Source organism: Phyllobates terribilis, unplaced genomic scaffold, assembly GCF_046119375.1.
Source record: "Phyllobates terribilis strain yellow unplaced genomic scaffold, ASM4611937v1 Scaffold_8__6_contigs__length_399053987, whole genome shotgun sequence".
In the NCBI taxonomy this organism is placed as follows: Eukaryota; Metazoa; Chordata; class Amphibia; order Anura; family Dendrobatidae; genus Phyllobates; species Phyllobates terribilis.
This window is the reverse complement of record NW_027362768.1, coordinates 312753367-312775071: the sequence shown is the minus strand read 5'-3', so window position 1 is coordinate 312775071 and position 21705 is coordinate 312753367. Positions and strand designations below refer to the sequence as shown.

At 42.5% G+C, this 21705-nt stretch overlaps 1 protein-coding gene across 1 annotated transcript in view; it reads left to right on the top strand.

Moving 5' to 3' along the window:
* The window catches only part of FGD3 (FYVE, RhoGEF and PH domain containing 3), a 340862-nt gene that overhangs the window by 304368 nt on the left and 14789 nt on the right, over positions 1-21705 (top strand). Inside the window, exon 18 of the mRNA XM_073644555.1 lies at positions 18357-18497. Within this exon, the coding sequence (XP_073500656.1) occupies positions 18357-18497 (141 nt within the window). The remainder of the gene's footprint in view (positions 1-18356; positions 18498-21705) is intronic.

Here is a 21705-nt window from a genome sequence, read left to right as displayed (position 1 = left end):
AGGAAGCAGATCTGTATTCTTCCAGCCAGGGCCGTGTTCCCTTAGGCTGGCATCCTTTAGAATCCAAATCTGTGTCCCTCTGGATGGAGCCATGCTAAAAAGCTGTTGTACTGAAGAGTCTCTCTCATTCTCCTTCCAGCACCATAGAAATCCCTTTTTATATTTACATCTGTGGCTCAGGTCATAATTCACAGGTCAGGGGGGAAGGTGCAAGGCTCATGTCTCATTGTTTGAGCATTTAATCAATTTGCAGAGTTTTTATCCCCCTGCTCTGTAAATGAACAAACTAGCTGGCCTAGTACAATATGTAAATAGCATATTAACAAACATCGCTGTTCTCCATACAATAAGTTGCAGTAAATAATATCAACTCAAATGTCATCATTCAGGTTTATACAAATACTAGTCTGCTCTTCTTGACCCACCAAAGAAAAACACACATTCAAAAGTCAACACAAAGATAATCGTGTATTTTTCCTGGCCTACGGAATGTATGTCTGGCATAAATAAGAAGTAATGCTGTGTTGTCACACCCTTTAACCACTTTGCAACCATATAATGTAAATATATGTCATATGGGTGAGGGGCCCCCATTGCCTCCATATTTATACCCCTTTGGGCATTATAGAAGATTGCTAATTTCACTATATTTCGTACTACAAAACAAAAGTATTGCAGTATATAGTACAAGTGATCAAACAGTTTCAAGTTGAAGTCCTGTAGGATGACTGTAAAGACCCGGGGTCTTCCGTGGGAGTAATACTACTCAGACAACACAGGGTGAGGGTAAATCCGTGTGGTAATACTTTATTGAACCACCAAATGGACAATAAACACATAGAACAGTCCCAGCAAATACCCAAGATAGTGCAAAATTACACAGTCTCACCATTCAGCTGGCCCGCCTGGGAATAGAACAACTGCGAATTTGGGACTTCCAGGGCCAACTACCTCAACCAGTGGCTGCCCCCACAGAAAGGAGGTATTGGCAAGCTTAGGAAGCTGACAATCCATTGAGGTACAAGGCCAAGAGACCCGAGGGTCCCACCCTGGCCTCTCCGAGAGTTTCTATGGGGCCAGATGACCGGCTTGTCCCAGTCTGGCTTCTCCGAATGTCTCCATGGATTCCATGCGACCGGAGGGTCCCATTTGGCAACTCCAAACAACATATCCATGGGGCCAGGTGACTTTGGTCTCCCCAAATTTGTCAGTGGAGCAGAACTGTATCCTTCTAGTCAGGGCCATGTACCCTTAGGCTGGAATCATGCAGAATCCAAATCTGTGTCTCTCTGGATGAAGCCATGCTACCAAGCTGATGTCCTGAAGAGTCTGACTGATCTTTGATTCTCTCTTTTAATTCTGACTGCTACAGAGGCATATGCCCCTTAAATAGTTACAGTCAAGGACACATGCACAGGTCAAGGATTAGGAATGATATTATTCCACAGGGCTCAGGTCTCATTGTTTGTGCATTTAATCAATTTATATAGTTGATATAGCAGGGAGCTCTTGTCAATCAACATCTAGCTGGCTTTAGTATAATATGTAATTAGCATATTAACAAACATTATTGTTTCCAAACCAAGAGAAGTCAACATTCAGGTTTATACACATAATAGTATGTCCTTCTTGACCAGCCACAGAAAAACACATTCATTCACAAGTCAACACAAACACAATAGTGTATTTCTCTTGGCTTAACAAATCTAGATGTCTGGCTGATTAAGATAAGAAGCTGTTTCGTCACAGTGACTTAAAAAGAAAAGTAATTTAAAAACCTAAAAGTTGAATTGTCCAACTTTTCCAATAATCTGAAAATAAAGAAATAAAAAATTAACCTATTTTACCTATGTCTGAAAAAGTATAAAAATCCAAAATTTAACCAATACAAAAAATGGCAGAAAACAAAAATACAGAATTGCCAGTTTTGGTCATTGCATCTCCCCTCAAAAATGCTATAAAAAGAAATAAGAGTCATATATGTTGCCAGTTCATTATTACCGTGCACTGAACACCCTAATAATGAAACCACCCAAAAAATAATATCTGAATCTTTTTTTTTTTTTTTTTTAAAGTTTCACCCAACTTGTATAGAAAGATGGGGAAAAAGAAATCCATTACATAGTAAAACAAATGGTGTCATTGAAAGCTACAACTTATCCTGCAGCAAAATTGCTGCAGGTAATAAAGTAGTGATGGTTCTTTGAAGTTGGGGAGGGGAAAAAAAAGGAAAGGGCAAAAATGAAAAATAAAAAATGTCCTGATTATGATGGGGTTAATATCGGTCTTGCCCGCACCAAGTAATATTTCCAGGGTTCTCTATGCCATTGTTTCACAGTAATTTAGCTATAGTATAGATGCGTTCCACGTCATTGCTTTTCTGGAATTATCCCGGCAGCTTGCACCTTGTAAACTTTTTGCAAACTTCATAAAGTCTTCTTGTAAGCAATACTTTTAAGTGCTGTCTGTATGATGAAGGCACATGCACCTCTACCAAAGCTTTTTATTGTGAAAATAAAAGATGTAAACTTCCACATGATGACTATAAAATGGAATGAAATTCCTTCAGCACCCTGGAGGCCTTTTTTTTTCTGGAGTAAGAATTATGTTGATTTACTTGAAATTAGCAATTTGTGCAGTTTTTTTTTTCTCTTGGAGCCGTAAAATGTAAACTTCAAGCACTTACTGTTCCCATAAGAAGAGGAGGCCTGGTGCAGAACACAATGGCACTCGGCCCATTAGCTGATTAAACTAGATGCCTCTGCTGCCAGCTGTATGCCGCTATTCCCAAATGTATTATTAGATGGATCCGCTCTTCTGTATTAGAGAACTCTTCATACAATTCCCTACTAGGTTTCAATTATCGGAATCCGTCCTTTCATGAGTGGGAGCGAGATCAGATTCCCCAATACTACCCTTAGAGACTATGCAGAATTAATCAATAGTAAATGTGGAGGGCTTTTGGTGAATTCCACTTTCGAGCCTCTCCCCGGCATCAGAAAGATGAAAAGGCATCGGCTGAATGAAGTAGGACATAGCCTCATCTTGTGGGATTACATTGTTTTGCACTCAGAAGTCATGAACCACTTTATTATCTTATAATGAGGGTTTTCCAAGAACAGAAAAGGAACGTTTTTGCTTTTCTTTCTCCCCAGAAGCAGCAATATTCTTGTCTAAAGACTCAGCTTAGTATCGCAGCTCAAATAGATGGTCAATCACTTTATATTATGTGGCGGATTACGGTGCTCGACCACCTAGGGATCCTTTTCCTCTCAGTTCCTTAAAAGGGTTGTCCGGGCTTAGGCTACAAGTCTGCAGTCACTCTAGGGGTTGTCAGGGCTTAGGCTACAAGTCTGCAGTCACTCTAGGGGTTGTCAGGGCTTAGGCTACAAGTCTGCAGTCACTCTAGGGGTTGTCAGGGCTTAGGCTACAAGTCTGCCGTCACTCTAGGGGTTGTTAGGGCTTAGGCTACAAGTCTACAGTCACTCTAGGGGTTGTCAGGGCTTAGGCTACAAGTCTGCAGTCACTCTAGGGGGTGTCAGGGCTTAGGCTACAAGTCTGCAGTCACTCTAGGGGGTGTCAGGGCTTAGGCTACAAGTCTGCAGTCACTCTAGGGGTTGTCAGGGCTTAGGCTACAAGTCTGTAGTCACTCTAGGGGTTGTTAGGGCTTAGGCTACAAGTCTACAGTCACTCTAGGGGTTGTCAGGGCTTAGGCTACAAGTCTGCAGTCACTCTAGGGGGTGTCAGGGCTTAGGCTACAAGTCTGCAGTCACTCTAGGGGGTGTCAGGGCTTAGGCTACAAGTCTGCAGTCACTCTAGGGGTTGTTAGGGCTTAGGCTACAAGTCTACAGTCACTCTAGGGGTTGTCAGGGCTTAGGCTACAAGTCTGCAGTCACTCTAGGGGGTGTCAGGGCTTAGGCTACAAGTCTGCAGTCACTCTAGGGGGTGTCAGGGCTTAGGCTACAAGTCTGCAGTCACTCTAGGGGTTGTCAGGGCTTAGGCTACAAGTCTGCAGTCACTCTAGGGGTTGTCTCAGACTTTAACCCCTTAATAACATCTGACGTACTAATACGCGTCTGTGCCCTGGGACTTAAGAGCCAGACCCGTATTAGTACGTCATCGCGATCGCAGGCTGTGCGGGCGCGATCGCCGCCGGGTGTCAGCTGATTGTCACAGCTGACACCCGGTACTATGTGCAGGGAGCGGTCACGCACCGCTCCCAGCACATTAACCCCCGCGATGCTGCGATTGAAGTCGATCGAAGTCGATCGCGGCATTGCGGGGGCAAGGGGAGGTGATCGGCGATACTCACCTCCTCTTCCGGCTTCCAGCGCAGTCTGCAAAGGCTTCCCGGGTGTTGCCATGACGACCCGATGTCGTCATGACAACATCCGGGTCACCAGAGAGCAGGAAGATTGCTTGGACATGCGCAGTGCATCTCCAAGCAATCTTCACACTGTGCACTTCTGACAGCCTTCATGGCATAGGGATGGTGCTCCATTCCTGTGCCATGCAGGCGATCAGAAAAAAAAAGTGAAAGTCCCAGAGTGGGACAAAGTAATAAAGTGGATAAACTGTGTGAAAGTGGAAAAAAAAAAAAAAAAAATGTGCAAAAATATTATAAAAAAATAAAAAAAAAATAATACACCAAAAATAAAAATATAATGTACCCATCAATAAATATTATTATAAAAAAAATAAAAAAAAAACAATAAAAGTACACATATTTGGTATCGCCGCGTCCGGAACAACCTGACCTATAAAACTGTCCCACTAGTTAACCCCTTCAGTGAACACGGTAAAAAAAAAAAAAAAAAAAACAAGCAAAAAACAATGCTTTATCACCATACCGCCAAACAAAAAGTGGAATAACACGCGATCAAAAAGACGCATATAAATAAAAATGATACCGCTGAAAACGTCATCTCGTCCCGCAAAAAACAAGCCGCCATATAGCTCCATCAGCCGAAAAATAAAAAAGTTATAGCTCTCAGAATAAAGCGATACTAAAAAATATTTTTTTCTATAAAATAGCTTTTATTGTGTATAAGCGCCAAAACATAGAAAAATGATACAAATGTGGTACCGCTGTAAACATACTGACCCGAAGAGTAAAGCTGCCTCATCAATTTTACCACACGCGGAACAGAATAAAAAAAAAAAAAAAAAAACAATTCCTGAATTGTTGGTTTTTGTTTATTCTGCCTCCCAAAAATCGGAATAGAAAGCGATCAAAAAATGTCACGTGCCTGAAAATGGCACCAATAACAACGTCAAGTCATCCCGCAAAAAACGAGCCGTCACATGACTGTCTGCCAAAATCTGGAAAAATTATAGCTCTCAAAATATGGCGATGCAAAAACTAGATTTTACAAAAAATGCGTCTTTTAGTGTGTGACAGCTGTCAGTCATAAAAACCCCATATGATTCTGGCATTGCTGTAATCACACCGACCCGAAGAATAAAGTCGTCTAATCACTTATACCGCACAAGGAACAGCGTCAAAAATAAACTGTTGGGTTAGGATTGGGCTAGGGTTAGGGCTGGGTTTGGGGCTAGGGTTGTGCTGGGGCTAGGGTTGTGCTGGGGCTAGGGTTGTGCTAGGGTTAGGGCTGGGGTTGGGATTTTTTTCAAAAGTAAGAAAAAAAGATGACGATATGGCGACTAGTGTTGAGAGCAAGTGCTCGCTACTTGAGTTTGCATCGGGTGCTCTGGTATGCATTGAGTATCGTGGGTATTTGAGTGACATGCTCGAGTCTCTGCCCCATATGCTTCGCGGCCAAAAAACTTTACGGGGATTGCCTGCCATGCACGAGCGATCCCCGCATGTTTTTTTTTGGGTGTCTAATAACCGTGAAACATGCGGAGCAGGGACTCGAGCATGTCACTCGAGCACACGCTGTACATGGTGCATACCTGAGTACCCGATGCAAACTCAAGTAGCGAGCACTTGCGCTCAAGAATAATGACAACTTATTCAATATGATGACCTAATGTAAACAAATAATGTGCCGTACCTCTGGGTTCAAAATGTTCACTATACACCTTAATAAAATCCTTGAGGGGTATAGTTTCCAAAATGGGGACACTTGTGGGGGAGCTCCACTGTTTAGGCACATCACGGGCTCTCCAAACGCGACATGGTGTCCGCTAACAAATTGAATGGAAAATCGGCTCAAATTGTTAGCGGACGCCATGTTGCGTTTGGAGAGCCCCTGTGTGCCCAAACATTGGAGCTCCCCCACAAGTGACCCCATTTTGGAAACTAGACCCCCCAAGGCACCTATCTAGATGCATAGTGAGCACTTAGAACCCCCAGGTGCTTCACAAATTGATTCGTAAAAATGAAAAAGTGAAAATAAAACACTTTTTCATTTTTATGAATCAATTTGTGAAGCACCTGGGGTTCCAAGTGCTCACTATGCATCTAGATAGGTGCCTTGGGGGGTCTAGTTTCCAAAATGGGGTCACTTGTGGGGGAGCTCCAATGTTTGGGCACACAGGGACTCTCTAAATGCAACATGGTATCCGCTAACAAATTGTCGGCTCAAATTGTTAGCGGATATCATGTTGCATTTGGAGAGTCCCTGTGTGCCCAAACTTTGGAGCTCCCCCACAAGTGACCCCATTTTGGAAACTAGACCCCCCAAGGCACCTATCTAGATGCATAGTGAGCACTTGGAACCCCAGGTGCTTCACAAATTGATTCATAAAAATGAAAAAGTGTTTTTTTTTTCACTTTTTCATTATTACGAATCAATTTGTGAAGCATCTGGGGGTTCCAAGTGCTCACTATGCATCTAGAAAGGTGCCTTGCGGGGTCTAGTTTCCAAAATGGGGTCACTTGTGGGGGAGCTCCAAAGTTTGGGCACAGAGGGGCTCTCCAAACGCAATGTGGTGTCCGCTAACAATTTGAGCCGATTTTCCATTCAATTTGTTAGCGGATACCATGTTGCATTTAGAGAGTCCCTGTGTGCCCAAACATTGGAGCTCCCCCACAAGTGACCCAATTTTGGAAACTAGACCCCGCAAGGCACCTATCTAGATGCATAGTGAGCAGTTGGAACCCCCAGGTGCTTCACAAATTGATTCATAAAAATTAAAAAGTGTTTTTTTTTTCACTTTTTCATTGTTACGAATCAATTTGTGAAGCATCTGGGGGTTCCAAGTGCTCACTATGCATCTAGAAAGGTGCCTTGCGGGGTCTAGTTTCCAAAATGGGGTCACTTGTGGGGGAGCTCCAAAGTTTGGGCACAGAGGGGCTCTCCAAACGCAATGTGGTGTCCGCTAACAATTTGAGCCGATTTTCCATTCAATTTGTTAGCGGATACCATGTTGCATTTAGAGAGTCCCTGTGTGCCCAAACATTGGAGCTCCCCCACAAGTGACCCAATTTTGGAAACTAGACCCCGCAAGGCACCTATCTAGATGCATAGTGAGCAGTTGGAACCCCCAGGTGCTTCACAAATTGATTCATAAAAATTAAAAAGTGTTTTTTTTTTCACTTTTTCATTGTTACGAATCAATTTGTGAAGCACCTGGGGGTTCCAAGTGCTCACTATGCATCTAGATAGGTGCCTTGGGGGGTCTAGTTTCCAAAATGGGGTCACTTGTGGGGGAGCTCCAATGTTTGGGCACACAGGGGCTCTCCAAACGCAACATGGTGTCGCTAACAATTTGAGACAATTTTGCGTTAAATTTGTTAGAGGACACCATGCTGCATTTAGAGAGCCGCTGTGTGCCCAAATATTGGAGCTCCCCCACAAGTGACCCCATTTTGGAAACTAGACCACCCAAGGCACCTATCTAGATGCATAGTGAGCACTTGGAACCCTCAGGTGCTTCACAAATTGATTCATACAAATGAAAAAGTGTTTTTTTTTTCACTTTTTCATTGTTACGAATCAATTTGTGAAGCACCTGGGGGTTCCAAGTGCTCACTATGCATCTAGATAGGTGCCTTGGGGGGTCTAGTTTCCAAAATGGGGTCACTTGTGGGGGAGCTCCAATGTTTGGGCACACAGGGACTCTCTAAATGCAACATGGTGTCCTCTAACAAATTTAACGGAAAATAGGCTCAAATTGTTAGCGACACCATGTTGCGTTTGGAGAGCCGCTGTGTGTCCAAACATTGGAGCTCCCCCACAAGTGACCCCATTTTGGAAACTAGACCCCCCAAGGCACCTATCTAGATGCATTGTGAGCACTTGGAACCCTCAGGTGCTTCACAAATTGATTCATAAAAATGAAAAAGTGTTTTTTTTTTTCACTTTTTCATTGTTACGAATCAATTTGTGAAGCACCTGGGGGTTCCAAGTGCTCACTATGCATCTAGAAAGGTGCCTTGGGGGGTCTAGTTTCCAAAATGGGGTCACTTGTGGGGGAGCTCCAAAGTTTGGGCACACATGGGCTCTCCAAACACAACATGGCGTCCGCTAATTATTCAAGCAAATTTTACAATCAAAAAGTCAAATGGCGCTCCTTCCCTTCCGAGCCCTGCCGTGCGCCCAAACAGTATTTTTTCCCCAAATATTGGGTATCTGCGTGCCCAGGGGAAATTGCACAACAAATTTTGGGGTCCATTTTTTCTTGTTACCCCTGTGAAAATAAAAAAAATTGGGTCTAAAGTAACATTTTTGTGAAAAAAGTTAAATGTTCATTTTTTTCTTCCACATTCAAAAAATTCCTGTGAAGCACCTGAAGGGTTAATAAAGTTCTTGAATGTGGTTTTGAGCACCATGAGGGGTGCAGTTTTTAGAATGGTGTCACTTTTGGGTATTTTCTGTCATAAAGACCTCTCAAAGTGACTTCAAATGTGATGTGGTCCCTAAAAAAATGGTTTTGTAAATTTTGTTGGAAAAATGAGAAATCGTTCGTCAACTTTTAACCCTTATAGCTCCCTAACAAAAAAAAATTTTGGTTCCAAAATTGTGCTGATGTAAAGTAGACATGTGGGAAATGTTATTTATTAACTCTTTTGTGTGACATATCGCTCTGATTTCAGGGCTTAAAAATTCAAATTTTGAAAATTGCAAAATTTTCAAAATTTTCGCCAAATTTCCATTTTTTTCACAAATAAACGCAAGTGATATCGAAGAAATTTTTCCACAATCATGAAGTACAATATGTCACGAAAAAACAATCTCAGAATCAGGGGGATCCCTTGAAGCGTTCCAGAGTAATTACCTCATAAACTGACAGTGGTCAGAATTGTAAAAATTGACCCGGTCATTAATGTGCAAACCACCCGCGGGGCTTAAGGGGTTAACATTAAAGGGGATTCATTTTGTGAGGTAAAACATTTTACTGCCTGTTTTTAAACAATATTTTACCTCACAAAATGAATCCTCTGCGATCTCCTGCTGTAATGTCTGTATTGTCATTTGCTTCCTCCCTTGCCCAGGAGCTGTGGTATGTTCCGTACACGGTCAGACACAGCCATGGATTAAAATGGACTTTTGTTCGTGGGAAAACCCCTTTAATGGTCTATCTTTAAAGGGAACCTGTCATCAGGTTTTTTCCATATAAAGTAGGGCCTGCACCAGTACACCCTCATAAACAGTATGCTAGAATGCTATATAAGTCCCCAATGCGCTCTGCATAACACAAAAGATAGGTTTTATTGTACTCTCCTACGGGGCGGTCCGATCCGATGGGCGCCTCTGGTCTTGATCTGTCGCCTCCTCTCTTCTTGCGATTGCCACCCCCCCTTCCCTGATTTGCTTGAATGACACATCCTACGTCATCCACAGTGTTCCCATAGTGCTCCTGCGCAGGCACACTTCTCTCTCCCGTGCCGAGGGTAGAGCAAAGTACTATAATGCGCATGCGCGAGGAAAGGACAAGGAGCATGCGCAATACATTACTTTTGCTCTGCCCGTGGCCTGCACAGGAGCGCGATGGAGAACACTGTGTGGATAACGTAGGACGCATCATCCACATGAAGGAGGACAGCGATCGGAAAAAGAAAGGAGATACCGGATCAAGATCAGCGACACCCATTGGACCGGACCACCCCATAGGTGAGTATAAAAATGCTATTTTTTATGTTCTGCAGAGCTCATTGGGGACTTATATACTAGAATGCTGTTTATGAGGGCGTACAGCTGCTGGCCCCACTTTATATGGGAAAAACCTGGTGACTGATGACCTATCTTAAAGGGAACCTATATGTGATCAGTGGGGGTGTGACACCCAGCGTCCCCGCCGATCAGCTGTTCCTGGTGTCAGTGGCTGGCACTGCTCAGTTGTGGAGCTGCAAAGCACAGTTCTGCCAAAAATATAGTGGCCGTGGCCTGGTACTACATATACATCTCCTATTGTTTTGAATAGGTGGTGGATGTGCAGTACCCTTCCACGGCCACTATGCAGTAGATGGAGTTGTTCTGTGCAGCTCCGCAACCGAGCAGTTCTGGACACCACCAGCACTGGGAACCACCAATCAGAGGGGGGTGCCGGGTGTCACACCTCCACCGATCAGACATTGATGACCTATCCTAAGGCTGGGCCATCAATGTTAAAGTAACAGACACCCACTTTAAAGGATTTGTCTGCGGCTTGGACCAGTTCATCAAGATTAGATTCTGACAACCAACACCTCCACTAATCAGCCGTTATCTGGTGCCATGGCTCACATAAGTTTATGGTGTACAGAGACAAAAGCACCATAGCTCCATACACTGACAGTAGTCAGGTGCTCAGCTCCTATTGAAGTGAATGGAAATTGAGCTGTACGGTCACTATACAATGAATGGAGCTGTTTAGTTCCAGTTCCATACAATGTTTACTTCAGATGGCATAAGGTAACAGTTGAACAATGGGAGGGAGTTCTGGTTTTTGGACCGCCACCAATCTGATATTAATGATCTATCCACTAGACAGCCCCTTATAATAAAAGTTTGAAAAGATTTTGTCTATCTCCAACAATATTAAACATCTTTGAATGTAGCTGAACATTCATGATTATTTTCATATGTAAGGGAATAAGTAGTATACCGGTTCACTTACTTACAGGAGATCAAAGAACCAGGCATATTAAAATACCACATGCCTAATCTTTATTTCAGACTACCCCCCTCTATGTGAGATATATAAATAGTGACATTGGCATCTGAGTAGATTGACAGAAGGAGAAAACTACAGAACACTGATATTCTGAGATGTTACCCTACACTATGTTAAGTAGTGCAGTGTATTATCTATGTGATCAAAGAATTGCATGTTCGAGTCGCCTTATGAGAGTAATAAATATAGTAAAAAAAATATTTTAAAAAATCCCAATTTTCCTTCTTAAAAATGGTTGAATCTGGGAAAAAAAAACAAAAAAAAAGACAAACATTTGCTAATGCCACGTTTGTAATGACCTGCAGTATAAAACTATATCATCATTTATCCCTCAAGGTGAATGCTGTAAAAAAAAAAAAAAAAATGAAGAAGAAAAAAAGTGATTCAAGAGTCATATATCTCTAAAAATGGCAACATGGTGAGAAATTACAGCCATTCTTGAACATAGAAAAATCCCTTGTTTTCAAAAGTATTATACTTGTTTAGAAGTATTAAACCTAAAGAACCATAGAAATTTGATATTGTCATTATCCTATTGAGCTGCAGACTAAAGTTAACATGACAATTATACTGAATGTTGTTGGAAAAAAAATCCAGAATTATTGTTATATTGTTCATTCCATCTCCCAATATGTATAATAAGTGATCAAAAAGTCATACTGTAGGTTACCCCAAAATAGGACCAATGAAACCTCCCAAAAAATGTATGGCTGCTGGATTACGTAGATTAAAAAGCAAAAAAAGATGTTTGGTCGTTAAGGCCAAATTAGGTCGGATCCCTAAGGGGTCAAGAATGTGACTCGCCCTCTGAGCCGTGGGGTACTCGGAACCGGGCCTTTAGGGCAATGCTGGGAGTAGTAGTGGCAACCCGGTCCGTGGCTCAGGGTGGTCAGACCAGTGGCAGTGTAATTATGTGGTTTGCAATGTCCGACTACGCCACCCGTGGATTGCGGTCAGGGAGGACCGCCGCTGCAAGGCAGACTGCTGAGGCTGATGTGGATATGCAGCACAGGGATAGGATAACTCCCCACGGGAAGAGTGTAGCCTCAGGGCATTGTAAGTGAATGCTGGGGGTGGTGGTGCAGGGCGTCCCAGTACCGTTAGTGCTGGCGTGGTAAGAAACACAGGAGTATGGCACAGAACTCCCTTCTATCCTTCCTCTGGCCGTGCCCCACCAGTGACCAAACTTCTGTCCGGCTGCCTCGGGCCTTCTCTGGGAGAACTTGGCGCCAGCTTCCCTGGCCCTATGCGGTGCCTTCCTAGTAGATTTAGCGAGGGTTCGCACCAATAAATGATCACAACCTCCGGTTCTTGGCTGAGGATTATTTGCCTCCACCAACTTGGGATCCGGTACCCTTTTCCTGCCTGACCCGTCACCCGTAATCTCCTGGGTCCTTAGGGTCCTTTCTACCTTCGTGTTTCTGGGCCTTTCTTATTCTTTTGGTTCCTTCTCTTTCTATTCTGTTCCTTTCTCTTTTCTCTCTCTCGCCCTGCCCGTGTCCTAGGCCTGGCTCTGGAGCAGAACTCCAGTGGAGCCTCTGCTCCCCTTCTCCTCCACTCTCACTTCCTCCTCACAGACTGAACACTGTTCTAAGATGGTGCCCACCTTTTATACCTCCTCCTCCGTGTCTGAGCTCAGGTGACCTGCATCCAATGAGCTCCTTCCTATGCCCAGAAACCAGCCCCTATCTGCTCCCATATCACTAGGGTTCCCCCCCTCCCCACTCCAGCCAGGGACATAGTCAGTCGTGCCTGCATACTAATGGGAGCACCGTAGAGCTGTCCCCCGGAAATGAGGAGTGTATATGTGTGCAGCTAACTGAGGTCCATACTCCATCCTTACCCGGGAGTGGAATACCACACCTCTGGTTGAGGTGCAATACCCCTGTAGCGGCCGAACCCTCGGGGTGCTACAAATGCGTGAAGTATATTGTCACGCAAAGTGCGTGAAAGACTTAGTGCAACACAAAGGGAAGAAGGAAAGGGAGCCCAGACTCTAGGGAAAGGGGGGAGTGGAGACCTCCTAGGCTGATCTAATATCACCCTGTCTCCACTAACGTCCCTGTATTGGTTCTTCACCAATCGCCGAATGCGAACCTAAACCCTGTCTTTCCCTGGTGTTGCGCCCTGGCTAGGGAAGGGAGGGGGATGAGCCCTAGTCGATCCCCACTAACCACCAAAGACAACAAGGGGGAACAAAGAAGGGAAAATAGCTTAGCTTTTAGTCAACTTCAGAGGGATTAACACCCGTCCTCATAGTTCCAGAGAGGATGAAGTCATGCACTTGCTCCGAGCCTTCACAAGGGGTAATGGGAGTATCACCGGCACCTCCCTCTGACAGACAGCAGGTATTTATACACACAGGCCAGGGTGTTAATTAGCCAGAGGAAGGAAGTTGCTGGGTCCTAGAGATACAGCCTCTAAGAAGATGTCTGTAATGCCAAACATAGAGATCTGCTGCAACCAACTGCAGGGCGACTGTCTGTCACTTCTGACACACCCGTGGCATATATTTGCAGAAACTGATAGACCACAAATATCAACATTTATATAAGCTTGTGTTTCAGCTTTACCTTTCTTGTCCTCCTTTTCCAAACATAATAGTTATAGGGAAAAAATCATGAAAACTGATAAAAGTCTAAAGTTTGATAATCTGTGATTATGACTTTGGTGCAGAAATAACTTTGTTACTTGTAATGATATGTCTCTTCATCACCATCTGGTGATCCATAGACTGTATTACAGCCATCGTTATTTTCATCTTCTGGAGAGAATCTGCATCCCATGCACCTGTAATCTGAAATGTGAGAGGAAGGAATACACGTTTTATGTCATCTTAAACACACCAGAGACCTGTGTCTAGTATCAGCCAAATATTGACTTTTTGTGTTTCCCTCTGGCAGTGGATCCTACCTAGCACATTTTTTTTTTATTTTTAGAACTTTATATAGCTTTTAATGCATTACTTAAATTATTTGTCATTTTTTAGATTATTTAAAAAAAAATTCTAACCTGTTTGGATGACTTGACACTTGTATAATTGCAGTCATGGCCGATAGTGTTGGTACTCTTTAAACTGTTCTAGAAGATGGAGTATTTCTCCCAGAAAATTATTACAATTAGACATGTTTAGTTATACACATGTTTATTTCCTTTGTGTGTATTGGAACAACACACAAAAAAAAAAAAAAAGAAAATGGGCAAATTGGACATAATTTAACACAAAACTCCCAAAATGGGCCAGACAAATTGTTGTCACCTTTCCAAAATTGTGGGTAAAGAATTTTGTTTCAAGCATGTGATGCTTGTTCATACTCACCTGTGGCAAGTAACAGGTGTGGTCAATATAAAAATCACACCTGAAACCAGAAAAAAAGGGGAGAAGTTGACTCAATCTTTGCATTGTATGTCTGTGTGTGCCACACTAAGCATGGAGAACAGAAAGAGATGAAGAGAACTGTCTGAGGACTTGAGAACCAAAATTGTTGAAAAATATCAACAATCTCAAGGTTTCAAGTCCATCTCCACAGATCTTGATGTTCCTTTGTCCATGGTGCGCAACATAATCAAGAAGTTTGCAACTCATGGCACTGTAGCTAATCTCCCTGTACGTGGACGGCAGAGAAAAATTGCTGAAAGGTTGCAATGCAGGATAGTCCAGATGGTGGATAAGCAGCCTCAATCAAGTTCCCAAGAAATTCAAGCTGTCCTGCAGGACAGGGTGCATTAGTGTCAGTGCAAACTATCCATCAACATTTGAATGAAGTGAAACGCTATGGAATGAAACCCAGGAGGACCCCACTGCTGACACAGAGACATAAAAAAGCTAGACTGCAGTTTGCCAAAATGTACATGAGTAAGCCAAAATCCTTCTGGTAAAGGATCTTGTGGACAGATGAGACCAAGATAGAGCTTTGTGGTAAAGCACATCATTCTGTTTACCGAAAACTGAATGAGGCCTGCAAAGAAAAGAATACAGTACCTACAGTCAAATATGGTATAAAGAGGTTCAAAGATGTTTTGGGGTTGTTTTGCTGCCTCTGTCACTGGGTGCCTGGACACTGTGTAAGACATCATGAAATCTGAAGATTACCAAAGGATTTTGAGTCACAATGTAGTGTCTAGTATCAGAAAGCTGGGTCTGCATCCTAGGTCATGGGTCTTCCAGCAGTACAATGACCCCAAACATTCTTCAAGAAGCCCCCAGAAATGGATGGAATCAAAGCGCTGGAGAGTTCTGAAGTGGCAGCAATGAGTCTGGAGGTAAATCCCATTGATCACCTGTGAAGAGATCTTAAAATTGCTGTTTGGAGAAGAAGACGTCTTCACATATGAGAGACCTGCAGCAGTTTGGAGTAGAGAGGTCCAAAATTCCAGTTGAGAGGTGTAAGAAGCTTGTTGATGGTTATAGGAAGTGATTGATTGCAGTTATTTATTCCAAAGGGTGTGCAATCAAATATTAAGTTGAGGGTGCCAACGATTTTTATCAGGCCCATTTTTGGGGTTTTGTGTGAAATTATATCCAATTTGCCTTTTTTTCTCTTTTTTTGTGTTGTTCCAATACACACAAAGGAAATTAAACATGTATATAGCAAAACATGTGTAATTGCAATAAGTTTCTGGGAGAAATACTTCATTTTCTGGAACAATTTCAAGGGTGCCAACACTTTTGGGCCGGAAATAGATCTCCCTGAAAACCTACCTCCAGAGCTTATTTTGAATGAAAGGGGGGGTTACCAGTGTGAGACATGTAGATCTGGAGAACAGACTGACAGTCATTACATTTCTCACACTGGTAACTCCCCCTTTCATTCAAAATAATCTCTAGAGGCAGATTCTCAGGGAGATCTTTGTCCGGCCCATAGATCCTAACAGCTCATTTACATATTAAGAAAAATGTGGATTTCGCTGGAATAAGACATCAGATTGCAGATCGCAAAATGTATCATTTTATTCCGCTTCCTATGACCTACAAGCCTGTATAGACGGCTTAGCAGGGTTCATTCTACTGACAGACTCCCTTTAAAGATTCTATTATACTCTTAAAGGGTTATTCCCATCTTGATGAATGGGTATTGTCCAATAGTGTTTGTAAATACAAGTAATTTACTACTTATTACATTACATTTTCAGCCGTTCTTGAGATAAACACTTTTCTTTTGTTTACAATTTGTTGCCTTAGAGACCGACCGCTGCTGCTAAACAGAAAAATATGCACAGTGCTTACAAGCTCTTTTCTTTCCATCTTGTAAGCACTGTTATTAAGCTGGCCAGGATCGCTGGAGTGTTGCCTCCTAATCCCGGACTTGCTTTAGCACCATGCTTACAAGCTAGACAGAAGCAGTGGTCGATCTCCTAGGCAACGAACAGTAAACAAAAGAAAAGAGTTAAGAACAGCTACAAATTTTAATAAGCAGTACATTGGAAAAGTGCTTGTATTTGTCTATGACGATGGGAATATTTCCCTCACTTGCCATGTACTTGGCATCTGTATATGAGTGAAGTATAGGAGGATAGTGTTTTTTTTTTAACCATGGATGGACAATTCCTTTAAGACCTTTGTTTTTAAAGGACACAGAAAAATAAAATGTTTTCATGTGCATTCTGGATCTCTGTGCTAACAATTGACTCTTTCTTTCCATTTTATTAACAAGGACATACAGTAATTATTTAAGTTCTGCATTAGAAGGATTAAGTTATTTCCATGACGGCCCGGTCTGAAATATATCAGGCTATAATTAAAAGCAATTTCCTGAAAAGGACATAAAATCCCAATATGTTAAAAAAAGGCCATACTTATCAATACATGATTAACAATATAGTAATTTAAAAGCAAGTAGCAATCAACCCACTAAATATACAAATGGTAGATCCAAAGAGGGACTATAAAGAAGTCCTACTTGACCATTGCTGGGGCTTACCGTACCTAATGGCCAGAGACAACACAAAGTCCCAAGATTCAGTAAATTCTACAGATTACAAATCCAAGACATATAACACGAAACCATGAAGGATTAAATATGCGACTGACCACCCATTGCCGTGCATCATATTTCGGCACCATGTTGGGGTTTTAGTAGCAGCAGGTACTGGTGACCAAAAAATTCCCTTCAAATGATTGGTATCTAAAGGGTAACATTTTTCCTTATGGAGAGTGACATGCCATGCTTGGCATGCCTGAGTGAGGAGACTTTTATAAGCCATGCATGCTCCTCTGGGAAATTATATATACAAATTGCCTCTTCAGAGAGGAAGAGGTCTAGAACTCTAGTGCCACCTATTGGAAGCAGCGATCCTAAAAGTCAATAGCGACTCTTTAACGAGTCTTGCAATATTACTTTGAGATTCTGGTTTGGCCTTAATCCTAAGTAATGTTGCAAGACTCGTTACAGAGTCGCTATTGACTTTTAGGATCGCTACTTCCAATAGGTGGCGCTAGAGTTCTAGTCCTCTTCCTCTCTGAAGAGGCAATTTGCATATATAATTTCCCAAAGAACCATGCATGGCTTATAAAAGTCTCCTGACTCTGACATGCCAGGCTTGGCATGTCACTCTCTACAAGGAGAAACATTACCCCTTAGACACCAGTCCAGAGCCTCTCACCTAGCCAAATCAGATCTCATACTTTGCACTGATGAGGGGCAACACCCTAAAACACTGTGTCTGCAAACTGAGATTCTGGTTTGGCTTTAATCCTGTTCAAAGACACAGTGTTTCGGGGTATTGCCCCTCATCAGTGCAAAGTATGAGGTCTGATTTGGTTAGGTGAGAGGCTCTGGACTGGGGTCTAAGGGGTAACATTTCTCCTTGTGGAGAGTGACATGCCAAGCCTGGCATGTCAGAGTCAGGAGACTTTATACATCTTGAAATGTTTCCAGTTAAAAGGTTTTAGTGAAATGACTGCCTGTAAGGCATTGACTATTGTTAAAAATAATTAAAAAGTGAATATTACATTAAATATTACTATTTCCATTTCATTTTATTGCCTCTTTCCCAAACGGAGTTCTATATTATAGGGGCCGTTATTTGTTATATTGATTATGCTGAGTTTATTCATCCTCCCGTATTACTCCATAGTGTTTCACTGGAAGCTGCGTTACTTTATTGCTGCCTGTTCTCTTATAATTAACTATCTCCCTTGATTTAATCATTCACTGAAGGTGCTAAAACCGGATCAATGTAGCACATTAATAGCATTATAAAAATCATAGAAAATTGGATTTATACTATTGATATTCATTACACTGGTAAATTGCAAATGTTTAATCTTTTATATTTCTTTTCTTTAATAGAAACAACTGTCGATACCTCCAGAAAGCAGTGTGATGAGCAGCAACCTCTTGTTCCTGGAGAAGGGGAAGACGTGGCACAAAATGTGGGCATTTGTCCCGAAAAGTGATCCCCTTGTTCTGTATCTTCAAGTTTGCAGTCAGGTAAACATCCATTTATTAATTTTATAGACATCGTTGATTGCACGGGGTCATTTGTCAACAGTGTGCCCTTAGTGGTAGATCATGAACTTTGCAGGTACAGGACACTTTTATGCCTTTGTAGTGGTCAGGCATTTTATAGCGAGTTCAGTACATGAATAAAGTCTGCCTGTCTTCATTCACCACTAGAAGGAGCTCACTGTATACTGTGTATACAATTTCATAAACTGCGTGGTCTGGTCCAATGGGCAAATCCAAATTGTGATCAGCGCTGCCCCAGTCACTTCAAATGCTGCCTCTTCTCTCTCGATGTAAGTGGATGATGTCTCTACGTCATCCACACAGTGCCCAAAGTCTCGCTTCTGAGCAGTGGAATCAAGGAGCTGGTGACTTGACTTCGCACTGCTGGTCTGATTCCACTGCACCGGGGCAATACTTCAGCCACTGTGTGGATGACGTAGAGTCATTATCCACTTACATCCAGAGAGAAGAGGCGGTGCTTGAAGGGACAGGGACAGCGATGATCGCAATCTGGAGACACTCATCGGACCGAACCGTGCATGTCATGGCTCTGTTGTTGGGTAACCCAGGGCCAGGGGCTCCTTCCCTGTCCCTAACTGTCCGTATTCCCCGAATTACTTCTGACAGTGAAGAAGCCGGGGCCACATACCTTGTCTGAGCTCCTGAATCTGCCCTGAGTCTGTTTCCCAACCAGGGAAGAAGGGAGTAGTAGTGTTTCGCATTAGACCAACCAGACAAGGTAATATAAGCAGGAATAAAGGAAAATACCACTCCATATAAATATATGCACACAAACAACAGAGGTTAACACCGGGGAGTGGAGGATGGGGAAAAACAAAGTAGGAGAAGGAGAGGATTAACACACACCCAAAACCAAGCAACAGTCTTCGCTAAATCCTCCAAACGCCTTCTCAAACAACAAACCACCAAGCTCCTAGAACCATGCAGCATGAAGCTAGCTCCAGCAATGATTGCTAGCTAGAGTCCAGTATATATAGGAGCGGGGAGTGGCCAACACTGAACAGCTGAGAGCAATCACTCTGTAAAGCTTCCAAAAACTCTCCGCAGATTAACCCCTGCAGCGCTAAAAGAAAGCTGCACCTTTTAATATGAAGGTGAAAGGCTCCTAATGAGTGCAGGAGTGGGAGGAATCAGACGCTGTGGTCTTCTGGCCCCTCTCTGTTGCAGTAAACTCATGACAGTGCAATAATATAATATGTAATATATACATTTTGGTTAAAAAGTATGATTGTGATCTCCTTAGGTTATTGTTTTCTAAGAACCTAATGGGGGACATTGATATCATTGTACATATTTAGAAGAAATTAATTTCTACTACATTGTCTATATGTAAAGATAAAATCTCGACTTAGGGTTTATGCACTAGTTTAGTTTTTTATGCAGAAAAATCTGTTGCAAATACTCGAGTGTTGGCACAAAAAACTCTGCAGAAAATGTCCGTTTTTTTATGCATTTTTTTACATGTGTTTTTGATGTCTTGCATTTTTCCCCATTCATTTGAATGGAGGGGGAAACTCAAAAAGAATTGACACGCTGCCGATTTGAAAAATCACTTTGATGGTTCAAATCTGGAAGGAAAAAATAAGCAGCGTATGCATGAGATTTCAGAACTCTCATTTACTTTGCTGGTACTGTAAAGTACAGCGAATTTTACCCTTGAAAAACATGTGTAAAAACGTGGTAAAAATGCAGTTTGTGAACAAGCCCTTATCCCTGCCAATAGGTTAAGGGATAACATCCTTATAGCTGGGAGTCTGATTTCTGGGACCCTTAGAAGCCCCAAAAATGGAGCTCCAGAACTCTCAGAATGGGTTTCTCTCTTTCTCTGCTCCATTCAATATCTATGGGACTGTCAGAAATAGCCCAGCTCGACTTTCTCCAGCAATTTCATGCGTACCTCTGCTCCAGACGAGAGCTTTGGAGCCCCATTCTCAGAGTTCTGGAGCCCCATTCTATGTATTGCTGGGGGTCCCATAGAATAGGTGGTACCTTGCAATTTTGGCAAAGCTCCTTTTAAAGGGAAATGGCCAGCCGGTTCTTTCTATTCCATCTGAGAACAGCATGATGTAGGGGCAGAGAACCTTACTCTAGGCATGTATCACTTACTGGGCTGCTTGCTGTAGTTTTGATAAAATTACTACTGCAGATCTAGCAGTTCCCTGAATGCTGAGCTGTGTAGAACCATGCCCATACCACTGATTGGCAGCTTTCTGTGTGTTCTGTGCATAGGCAGAAAGCTGCCAATCAGTGGTGGTGGCGTGGTTGGACTACCTAGCAGCAGGTTTACTAGTCCTCTTGTGATAATCTCCTGCTGATAAAACAGTGATTTTATAAAAACTGCAGCATGCAGCCCAGGAAGTGACACATCACTGGAATCAGGGTATTTGTCTCTACATTATACTGCTTTCCTTTAAAGTTTGTTTCAGCTTGTACTCCAGCATTCAGTTGTATATTATGTAACCAAATGTGACCGCAGTGTGTTTGCCACTCGTATAGGTAGAACCGATAGATACAATTGTTGCACAAAGTTACATGTCCATCCGTGGATCCTTTTGTCCATTCATCCATTTTGAAGTGCATGTTATTATTTCAATTTTTGAAATATATGCTTTTTCAGATCTGCCGCTCTGTTTAGGACTGGGGACCAGTTTTTGCATCCCACTGGGTCTATTTTTTTCCCTATTGTACACTCCTCCATCTATCTATCTCACTCTTAAAAGCAAGAAATATTCCGAACCATCTGGTGTTTCATTCTGCAGTAAAATAAATATTATATCTTCAAAATATAGCAGTTTAATTACTTTACCCCTAACCTACATAACATAATAACAATCTCTCCAGCGCTCGGCAGTCATAAAGTTTATGTTCCCAAGAACGGAAGAGCGAGATGCAGCGTACAAATTATTTTCACGCTTTTCGGCTCTTCTTTTTGCATTTTTCCCAAGGTGATCGTACAAGCACTACTTTAGATGATATGAGAATAAAACATATGAGTTGCGCTAATGTACCTTCCATAAAGTGTGTATGTATTTGCGTAGTGTATATATGTGTGTGTACAGTGTATATATGACATAAATGTGGCACCCCAGGGGTCTGGTTTCCACAGTAACAGCAGTGTTATGTCTGAGAGCAGGTGGGAGGTCTCTTGGTCAGGAATCCTATGCATGCC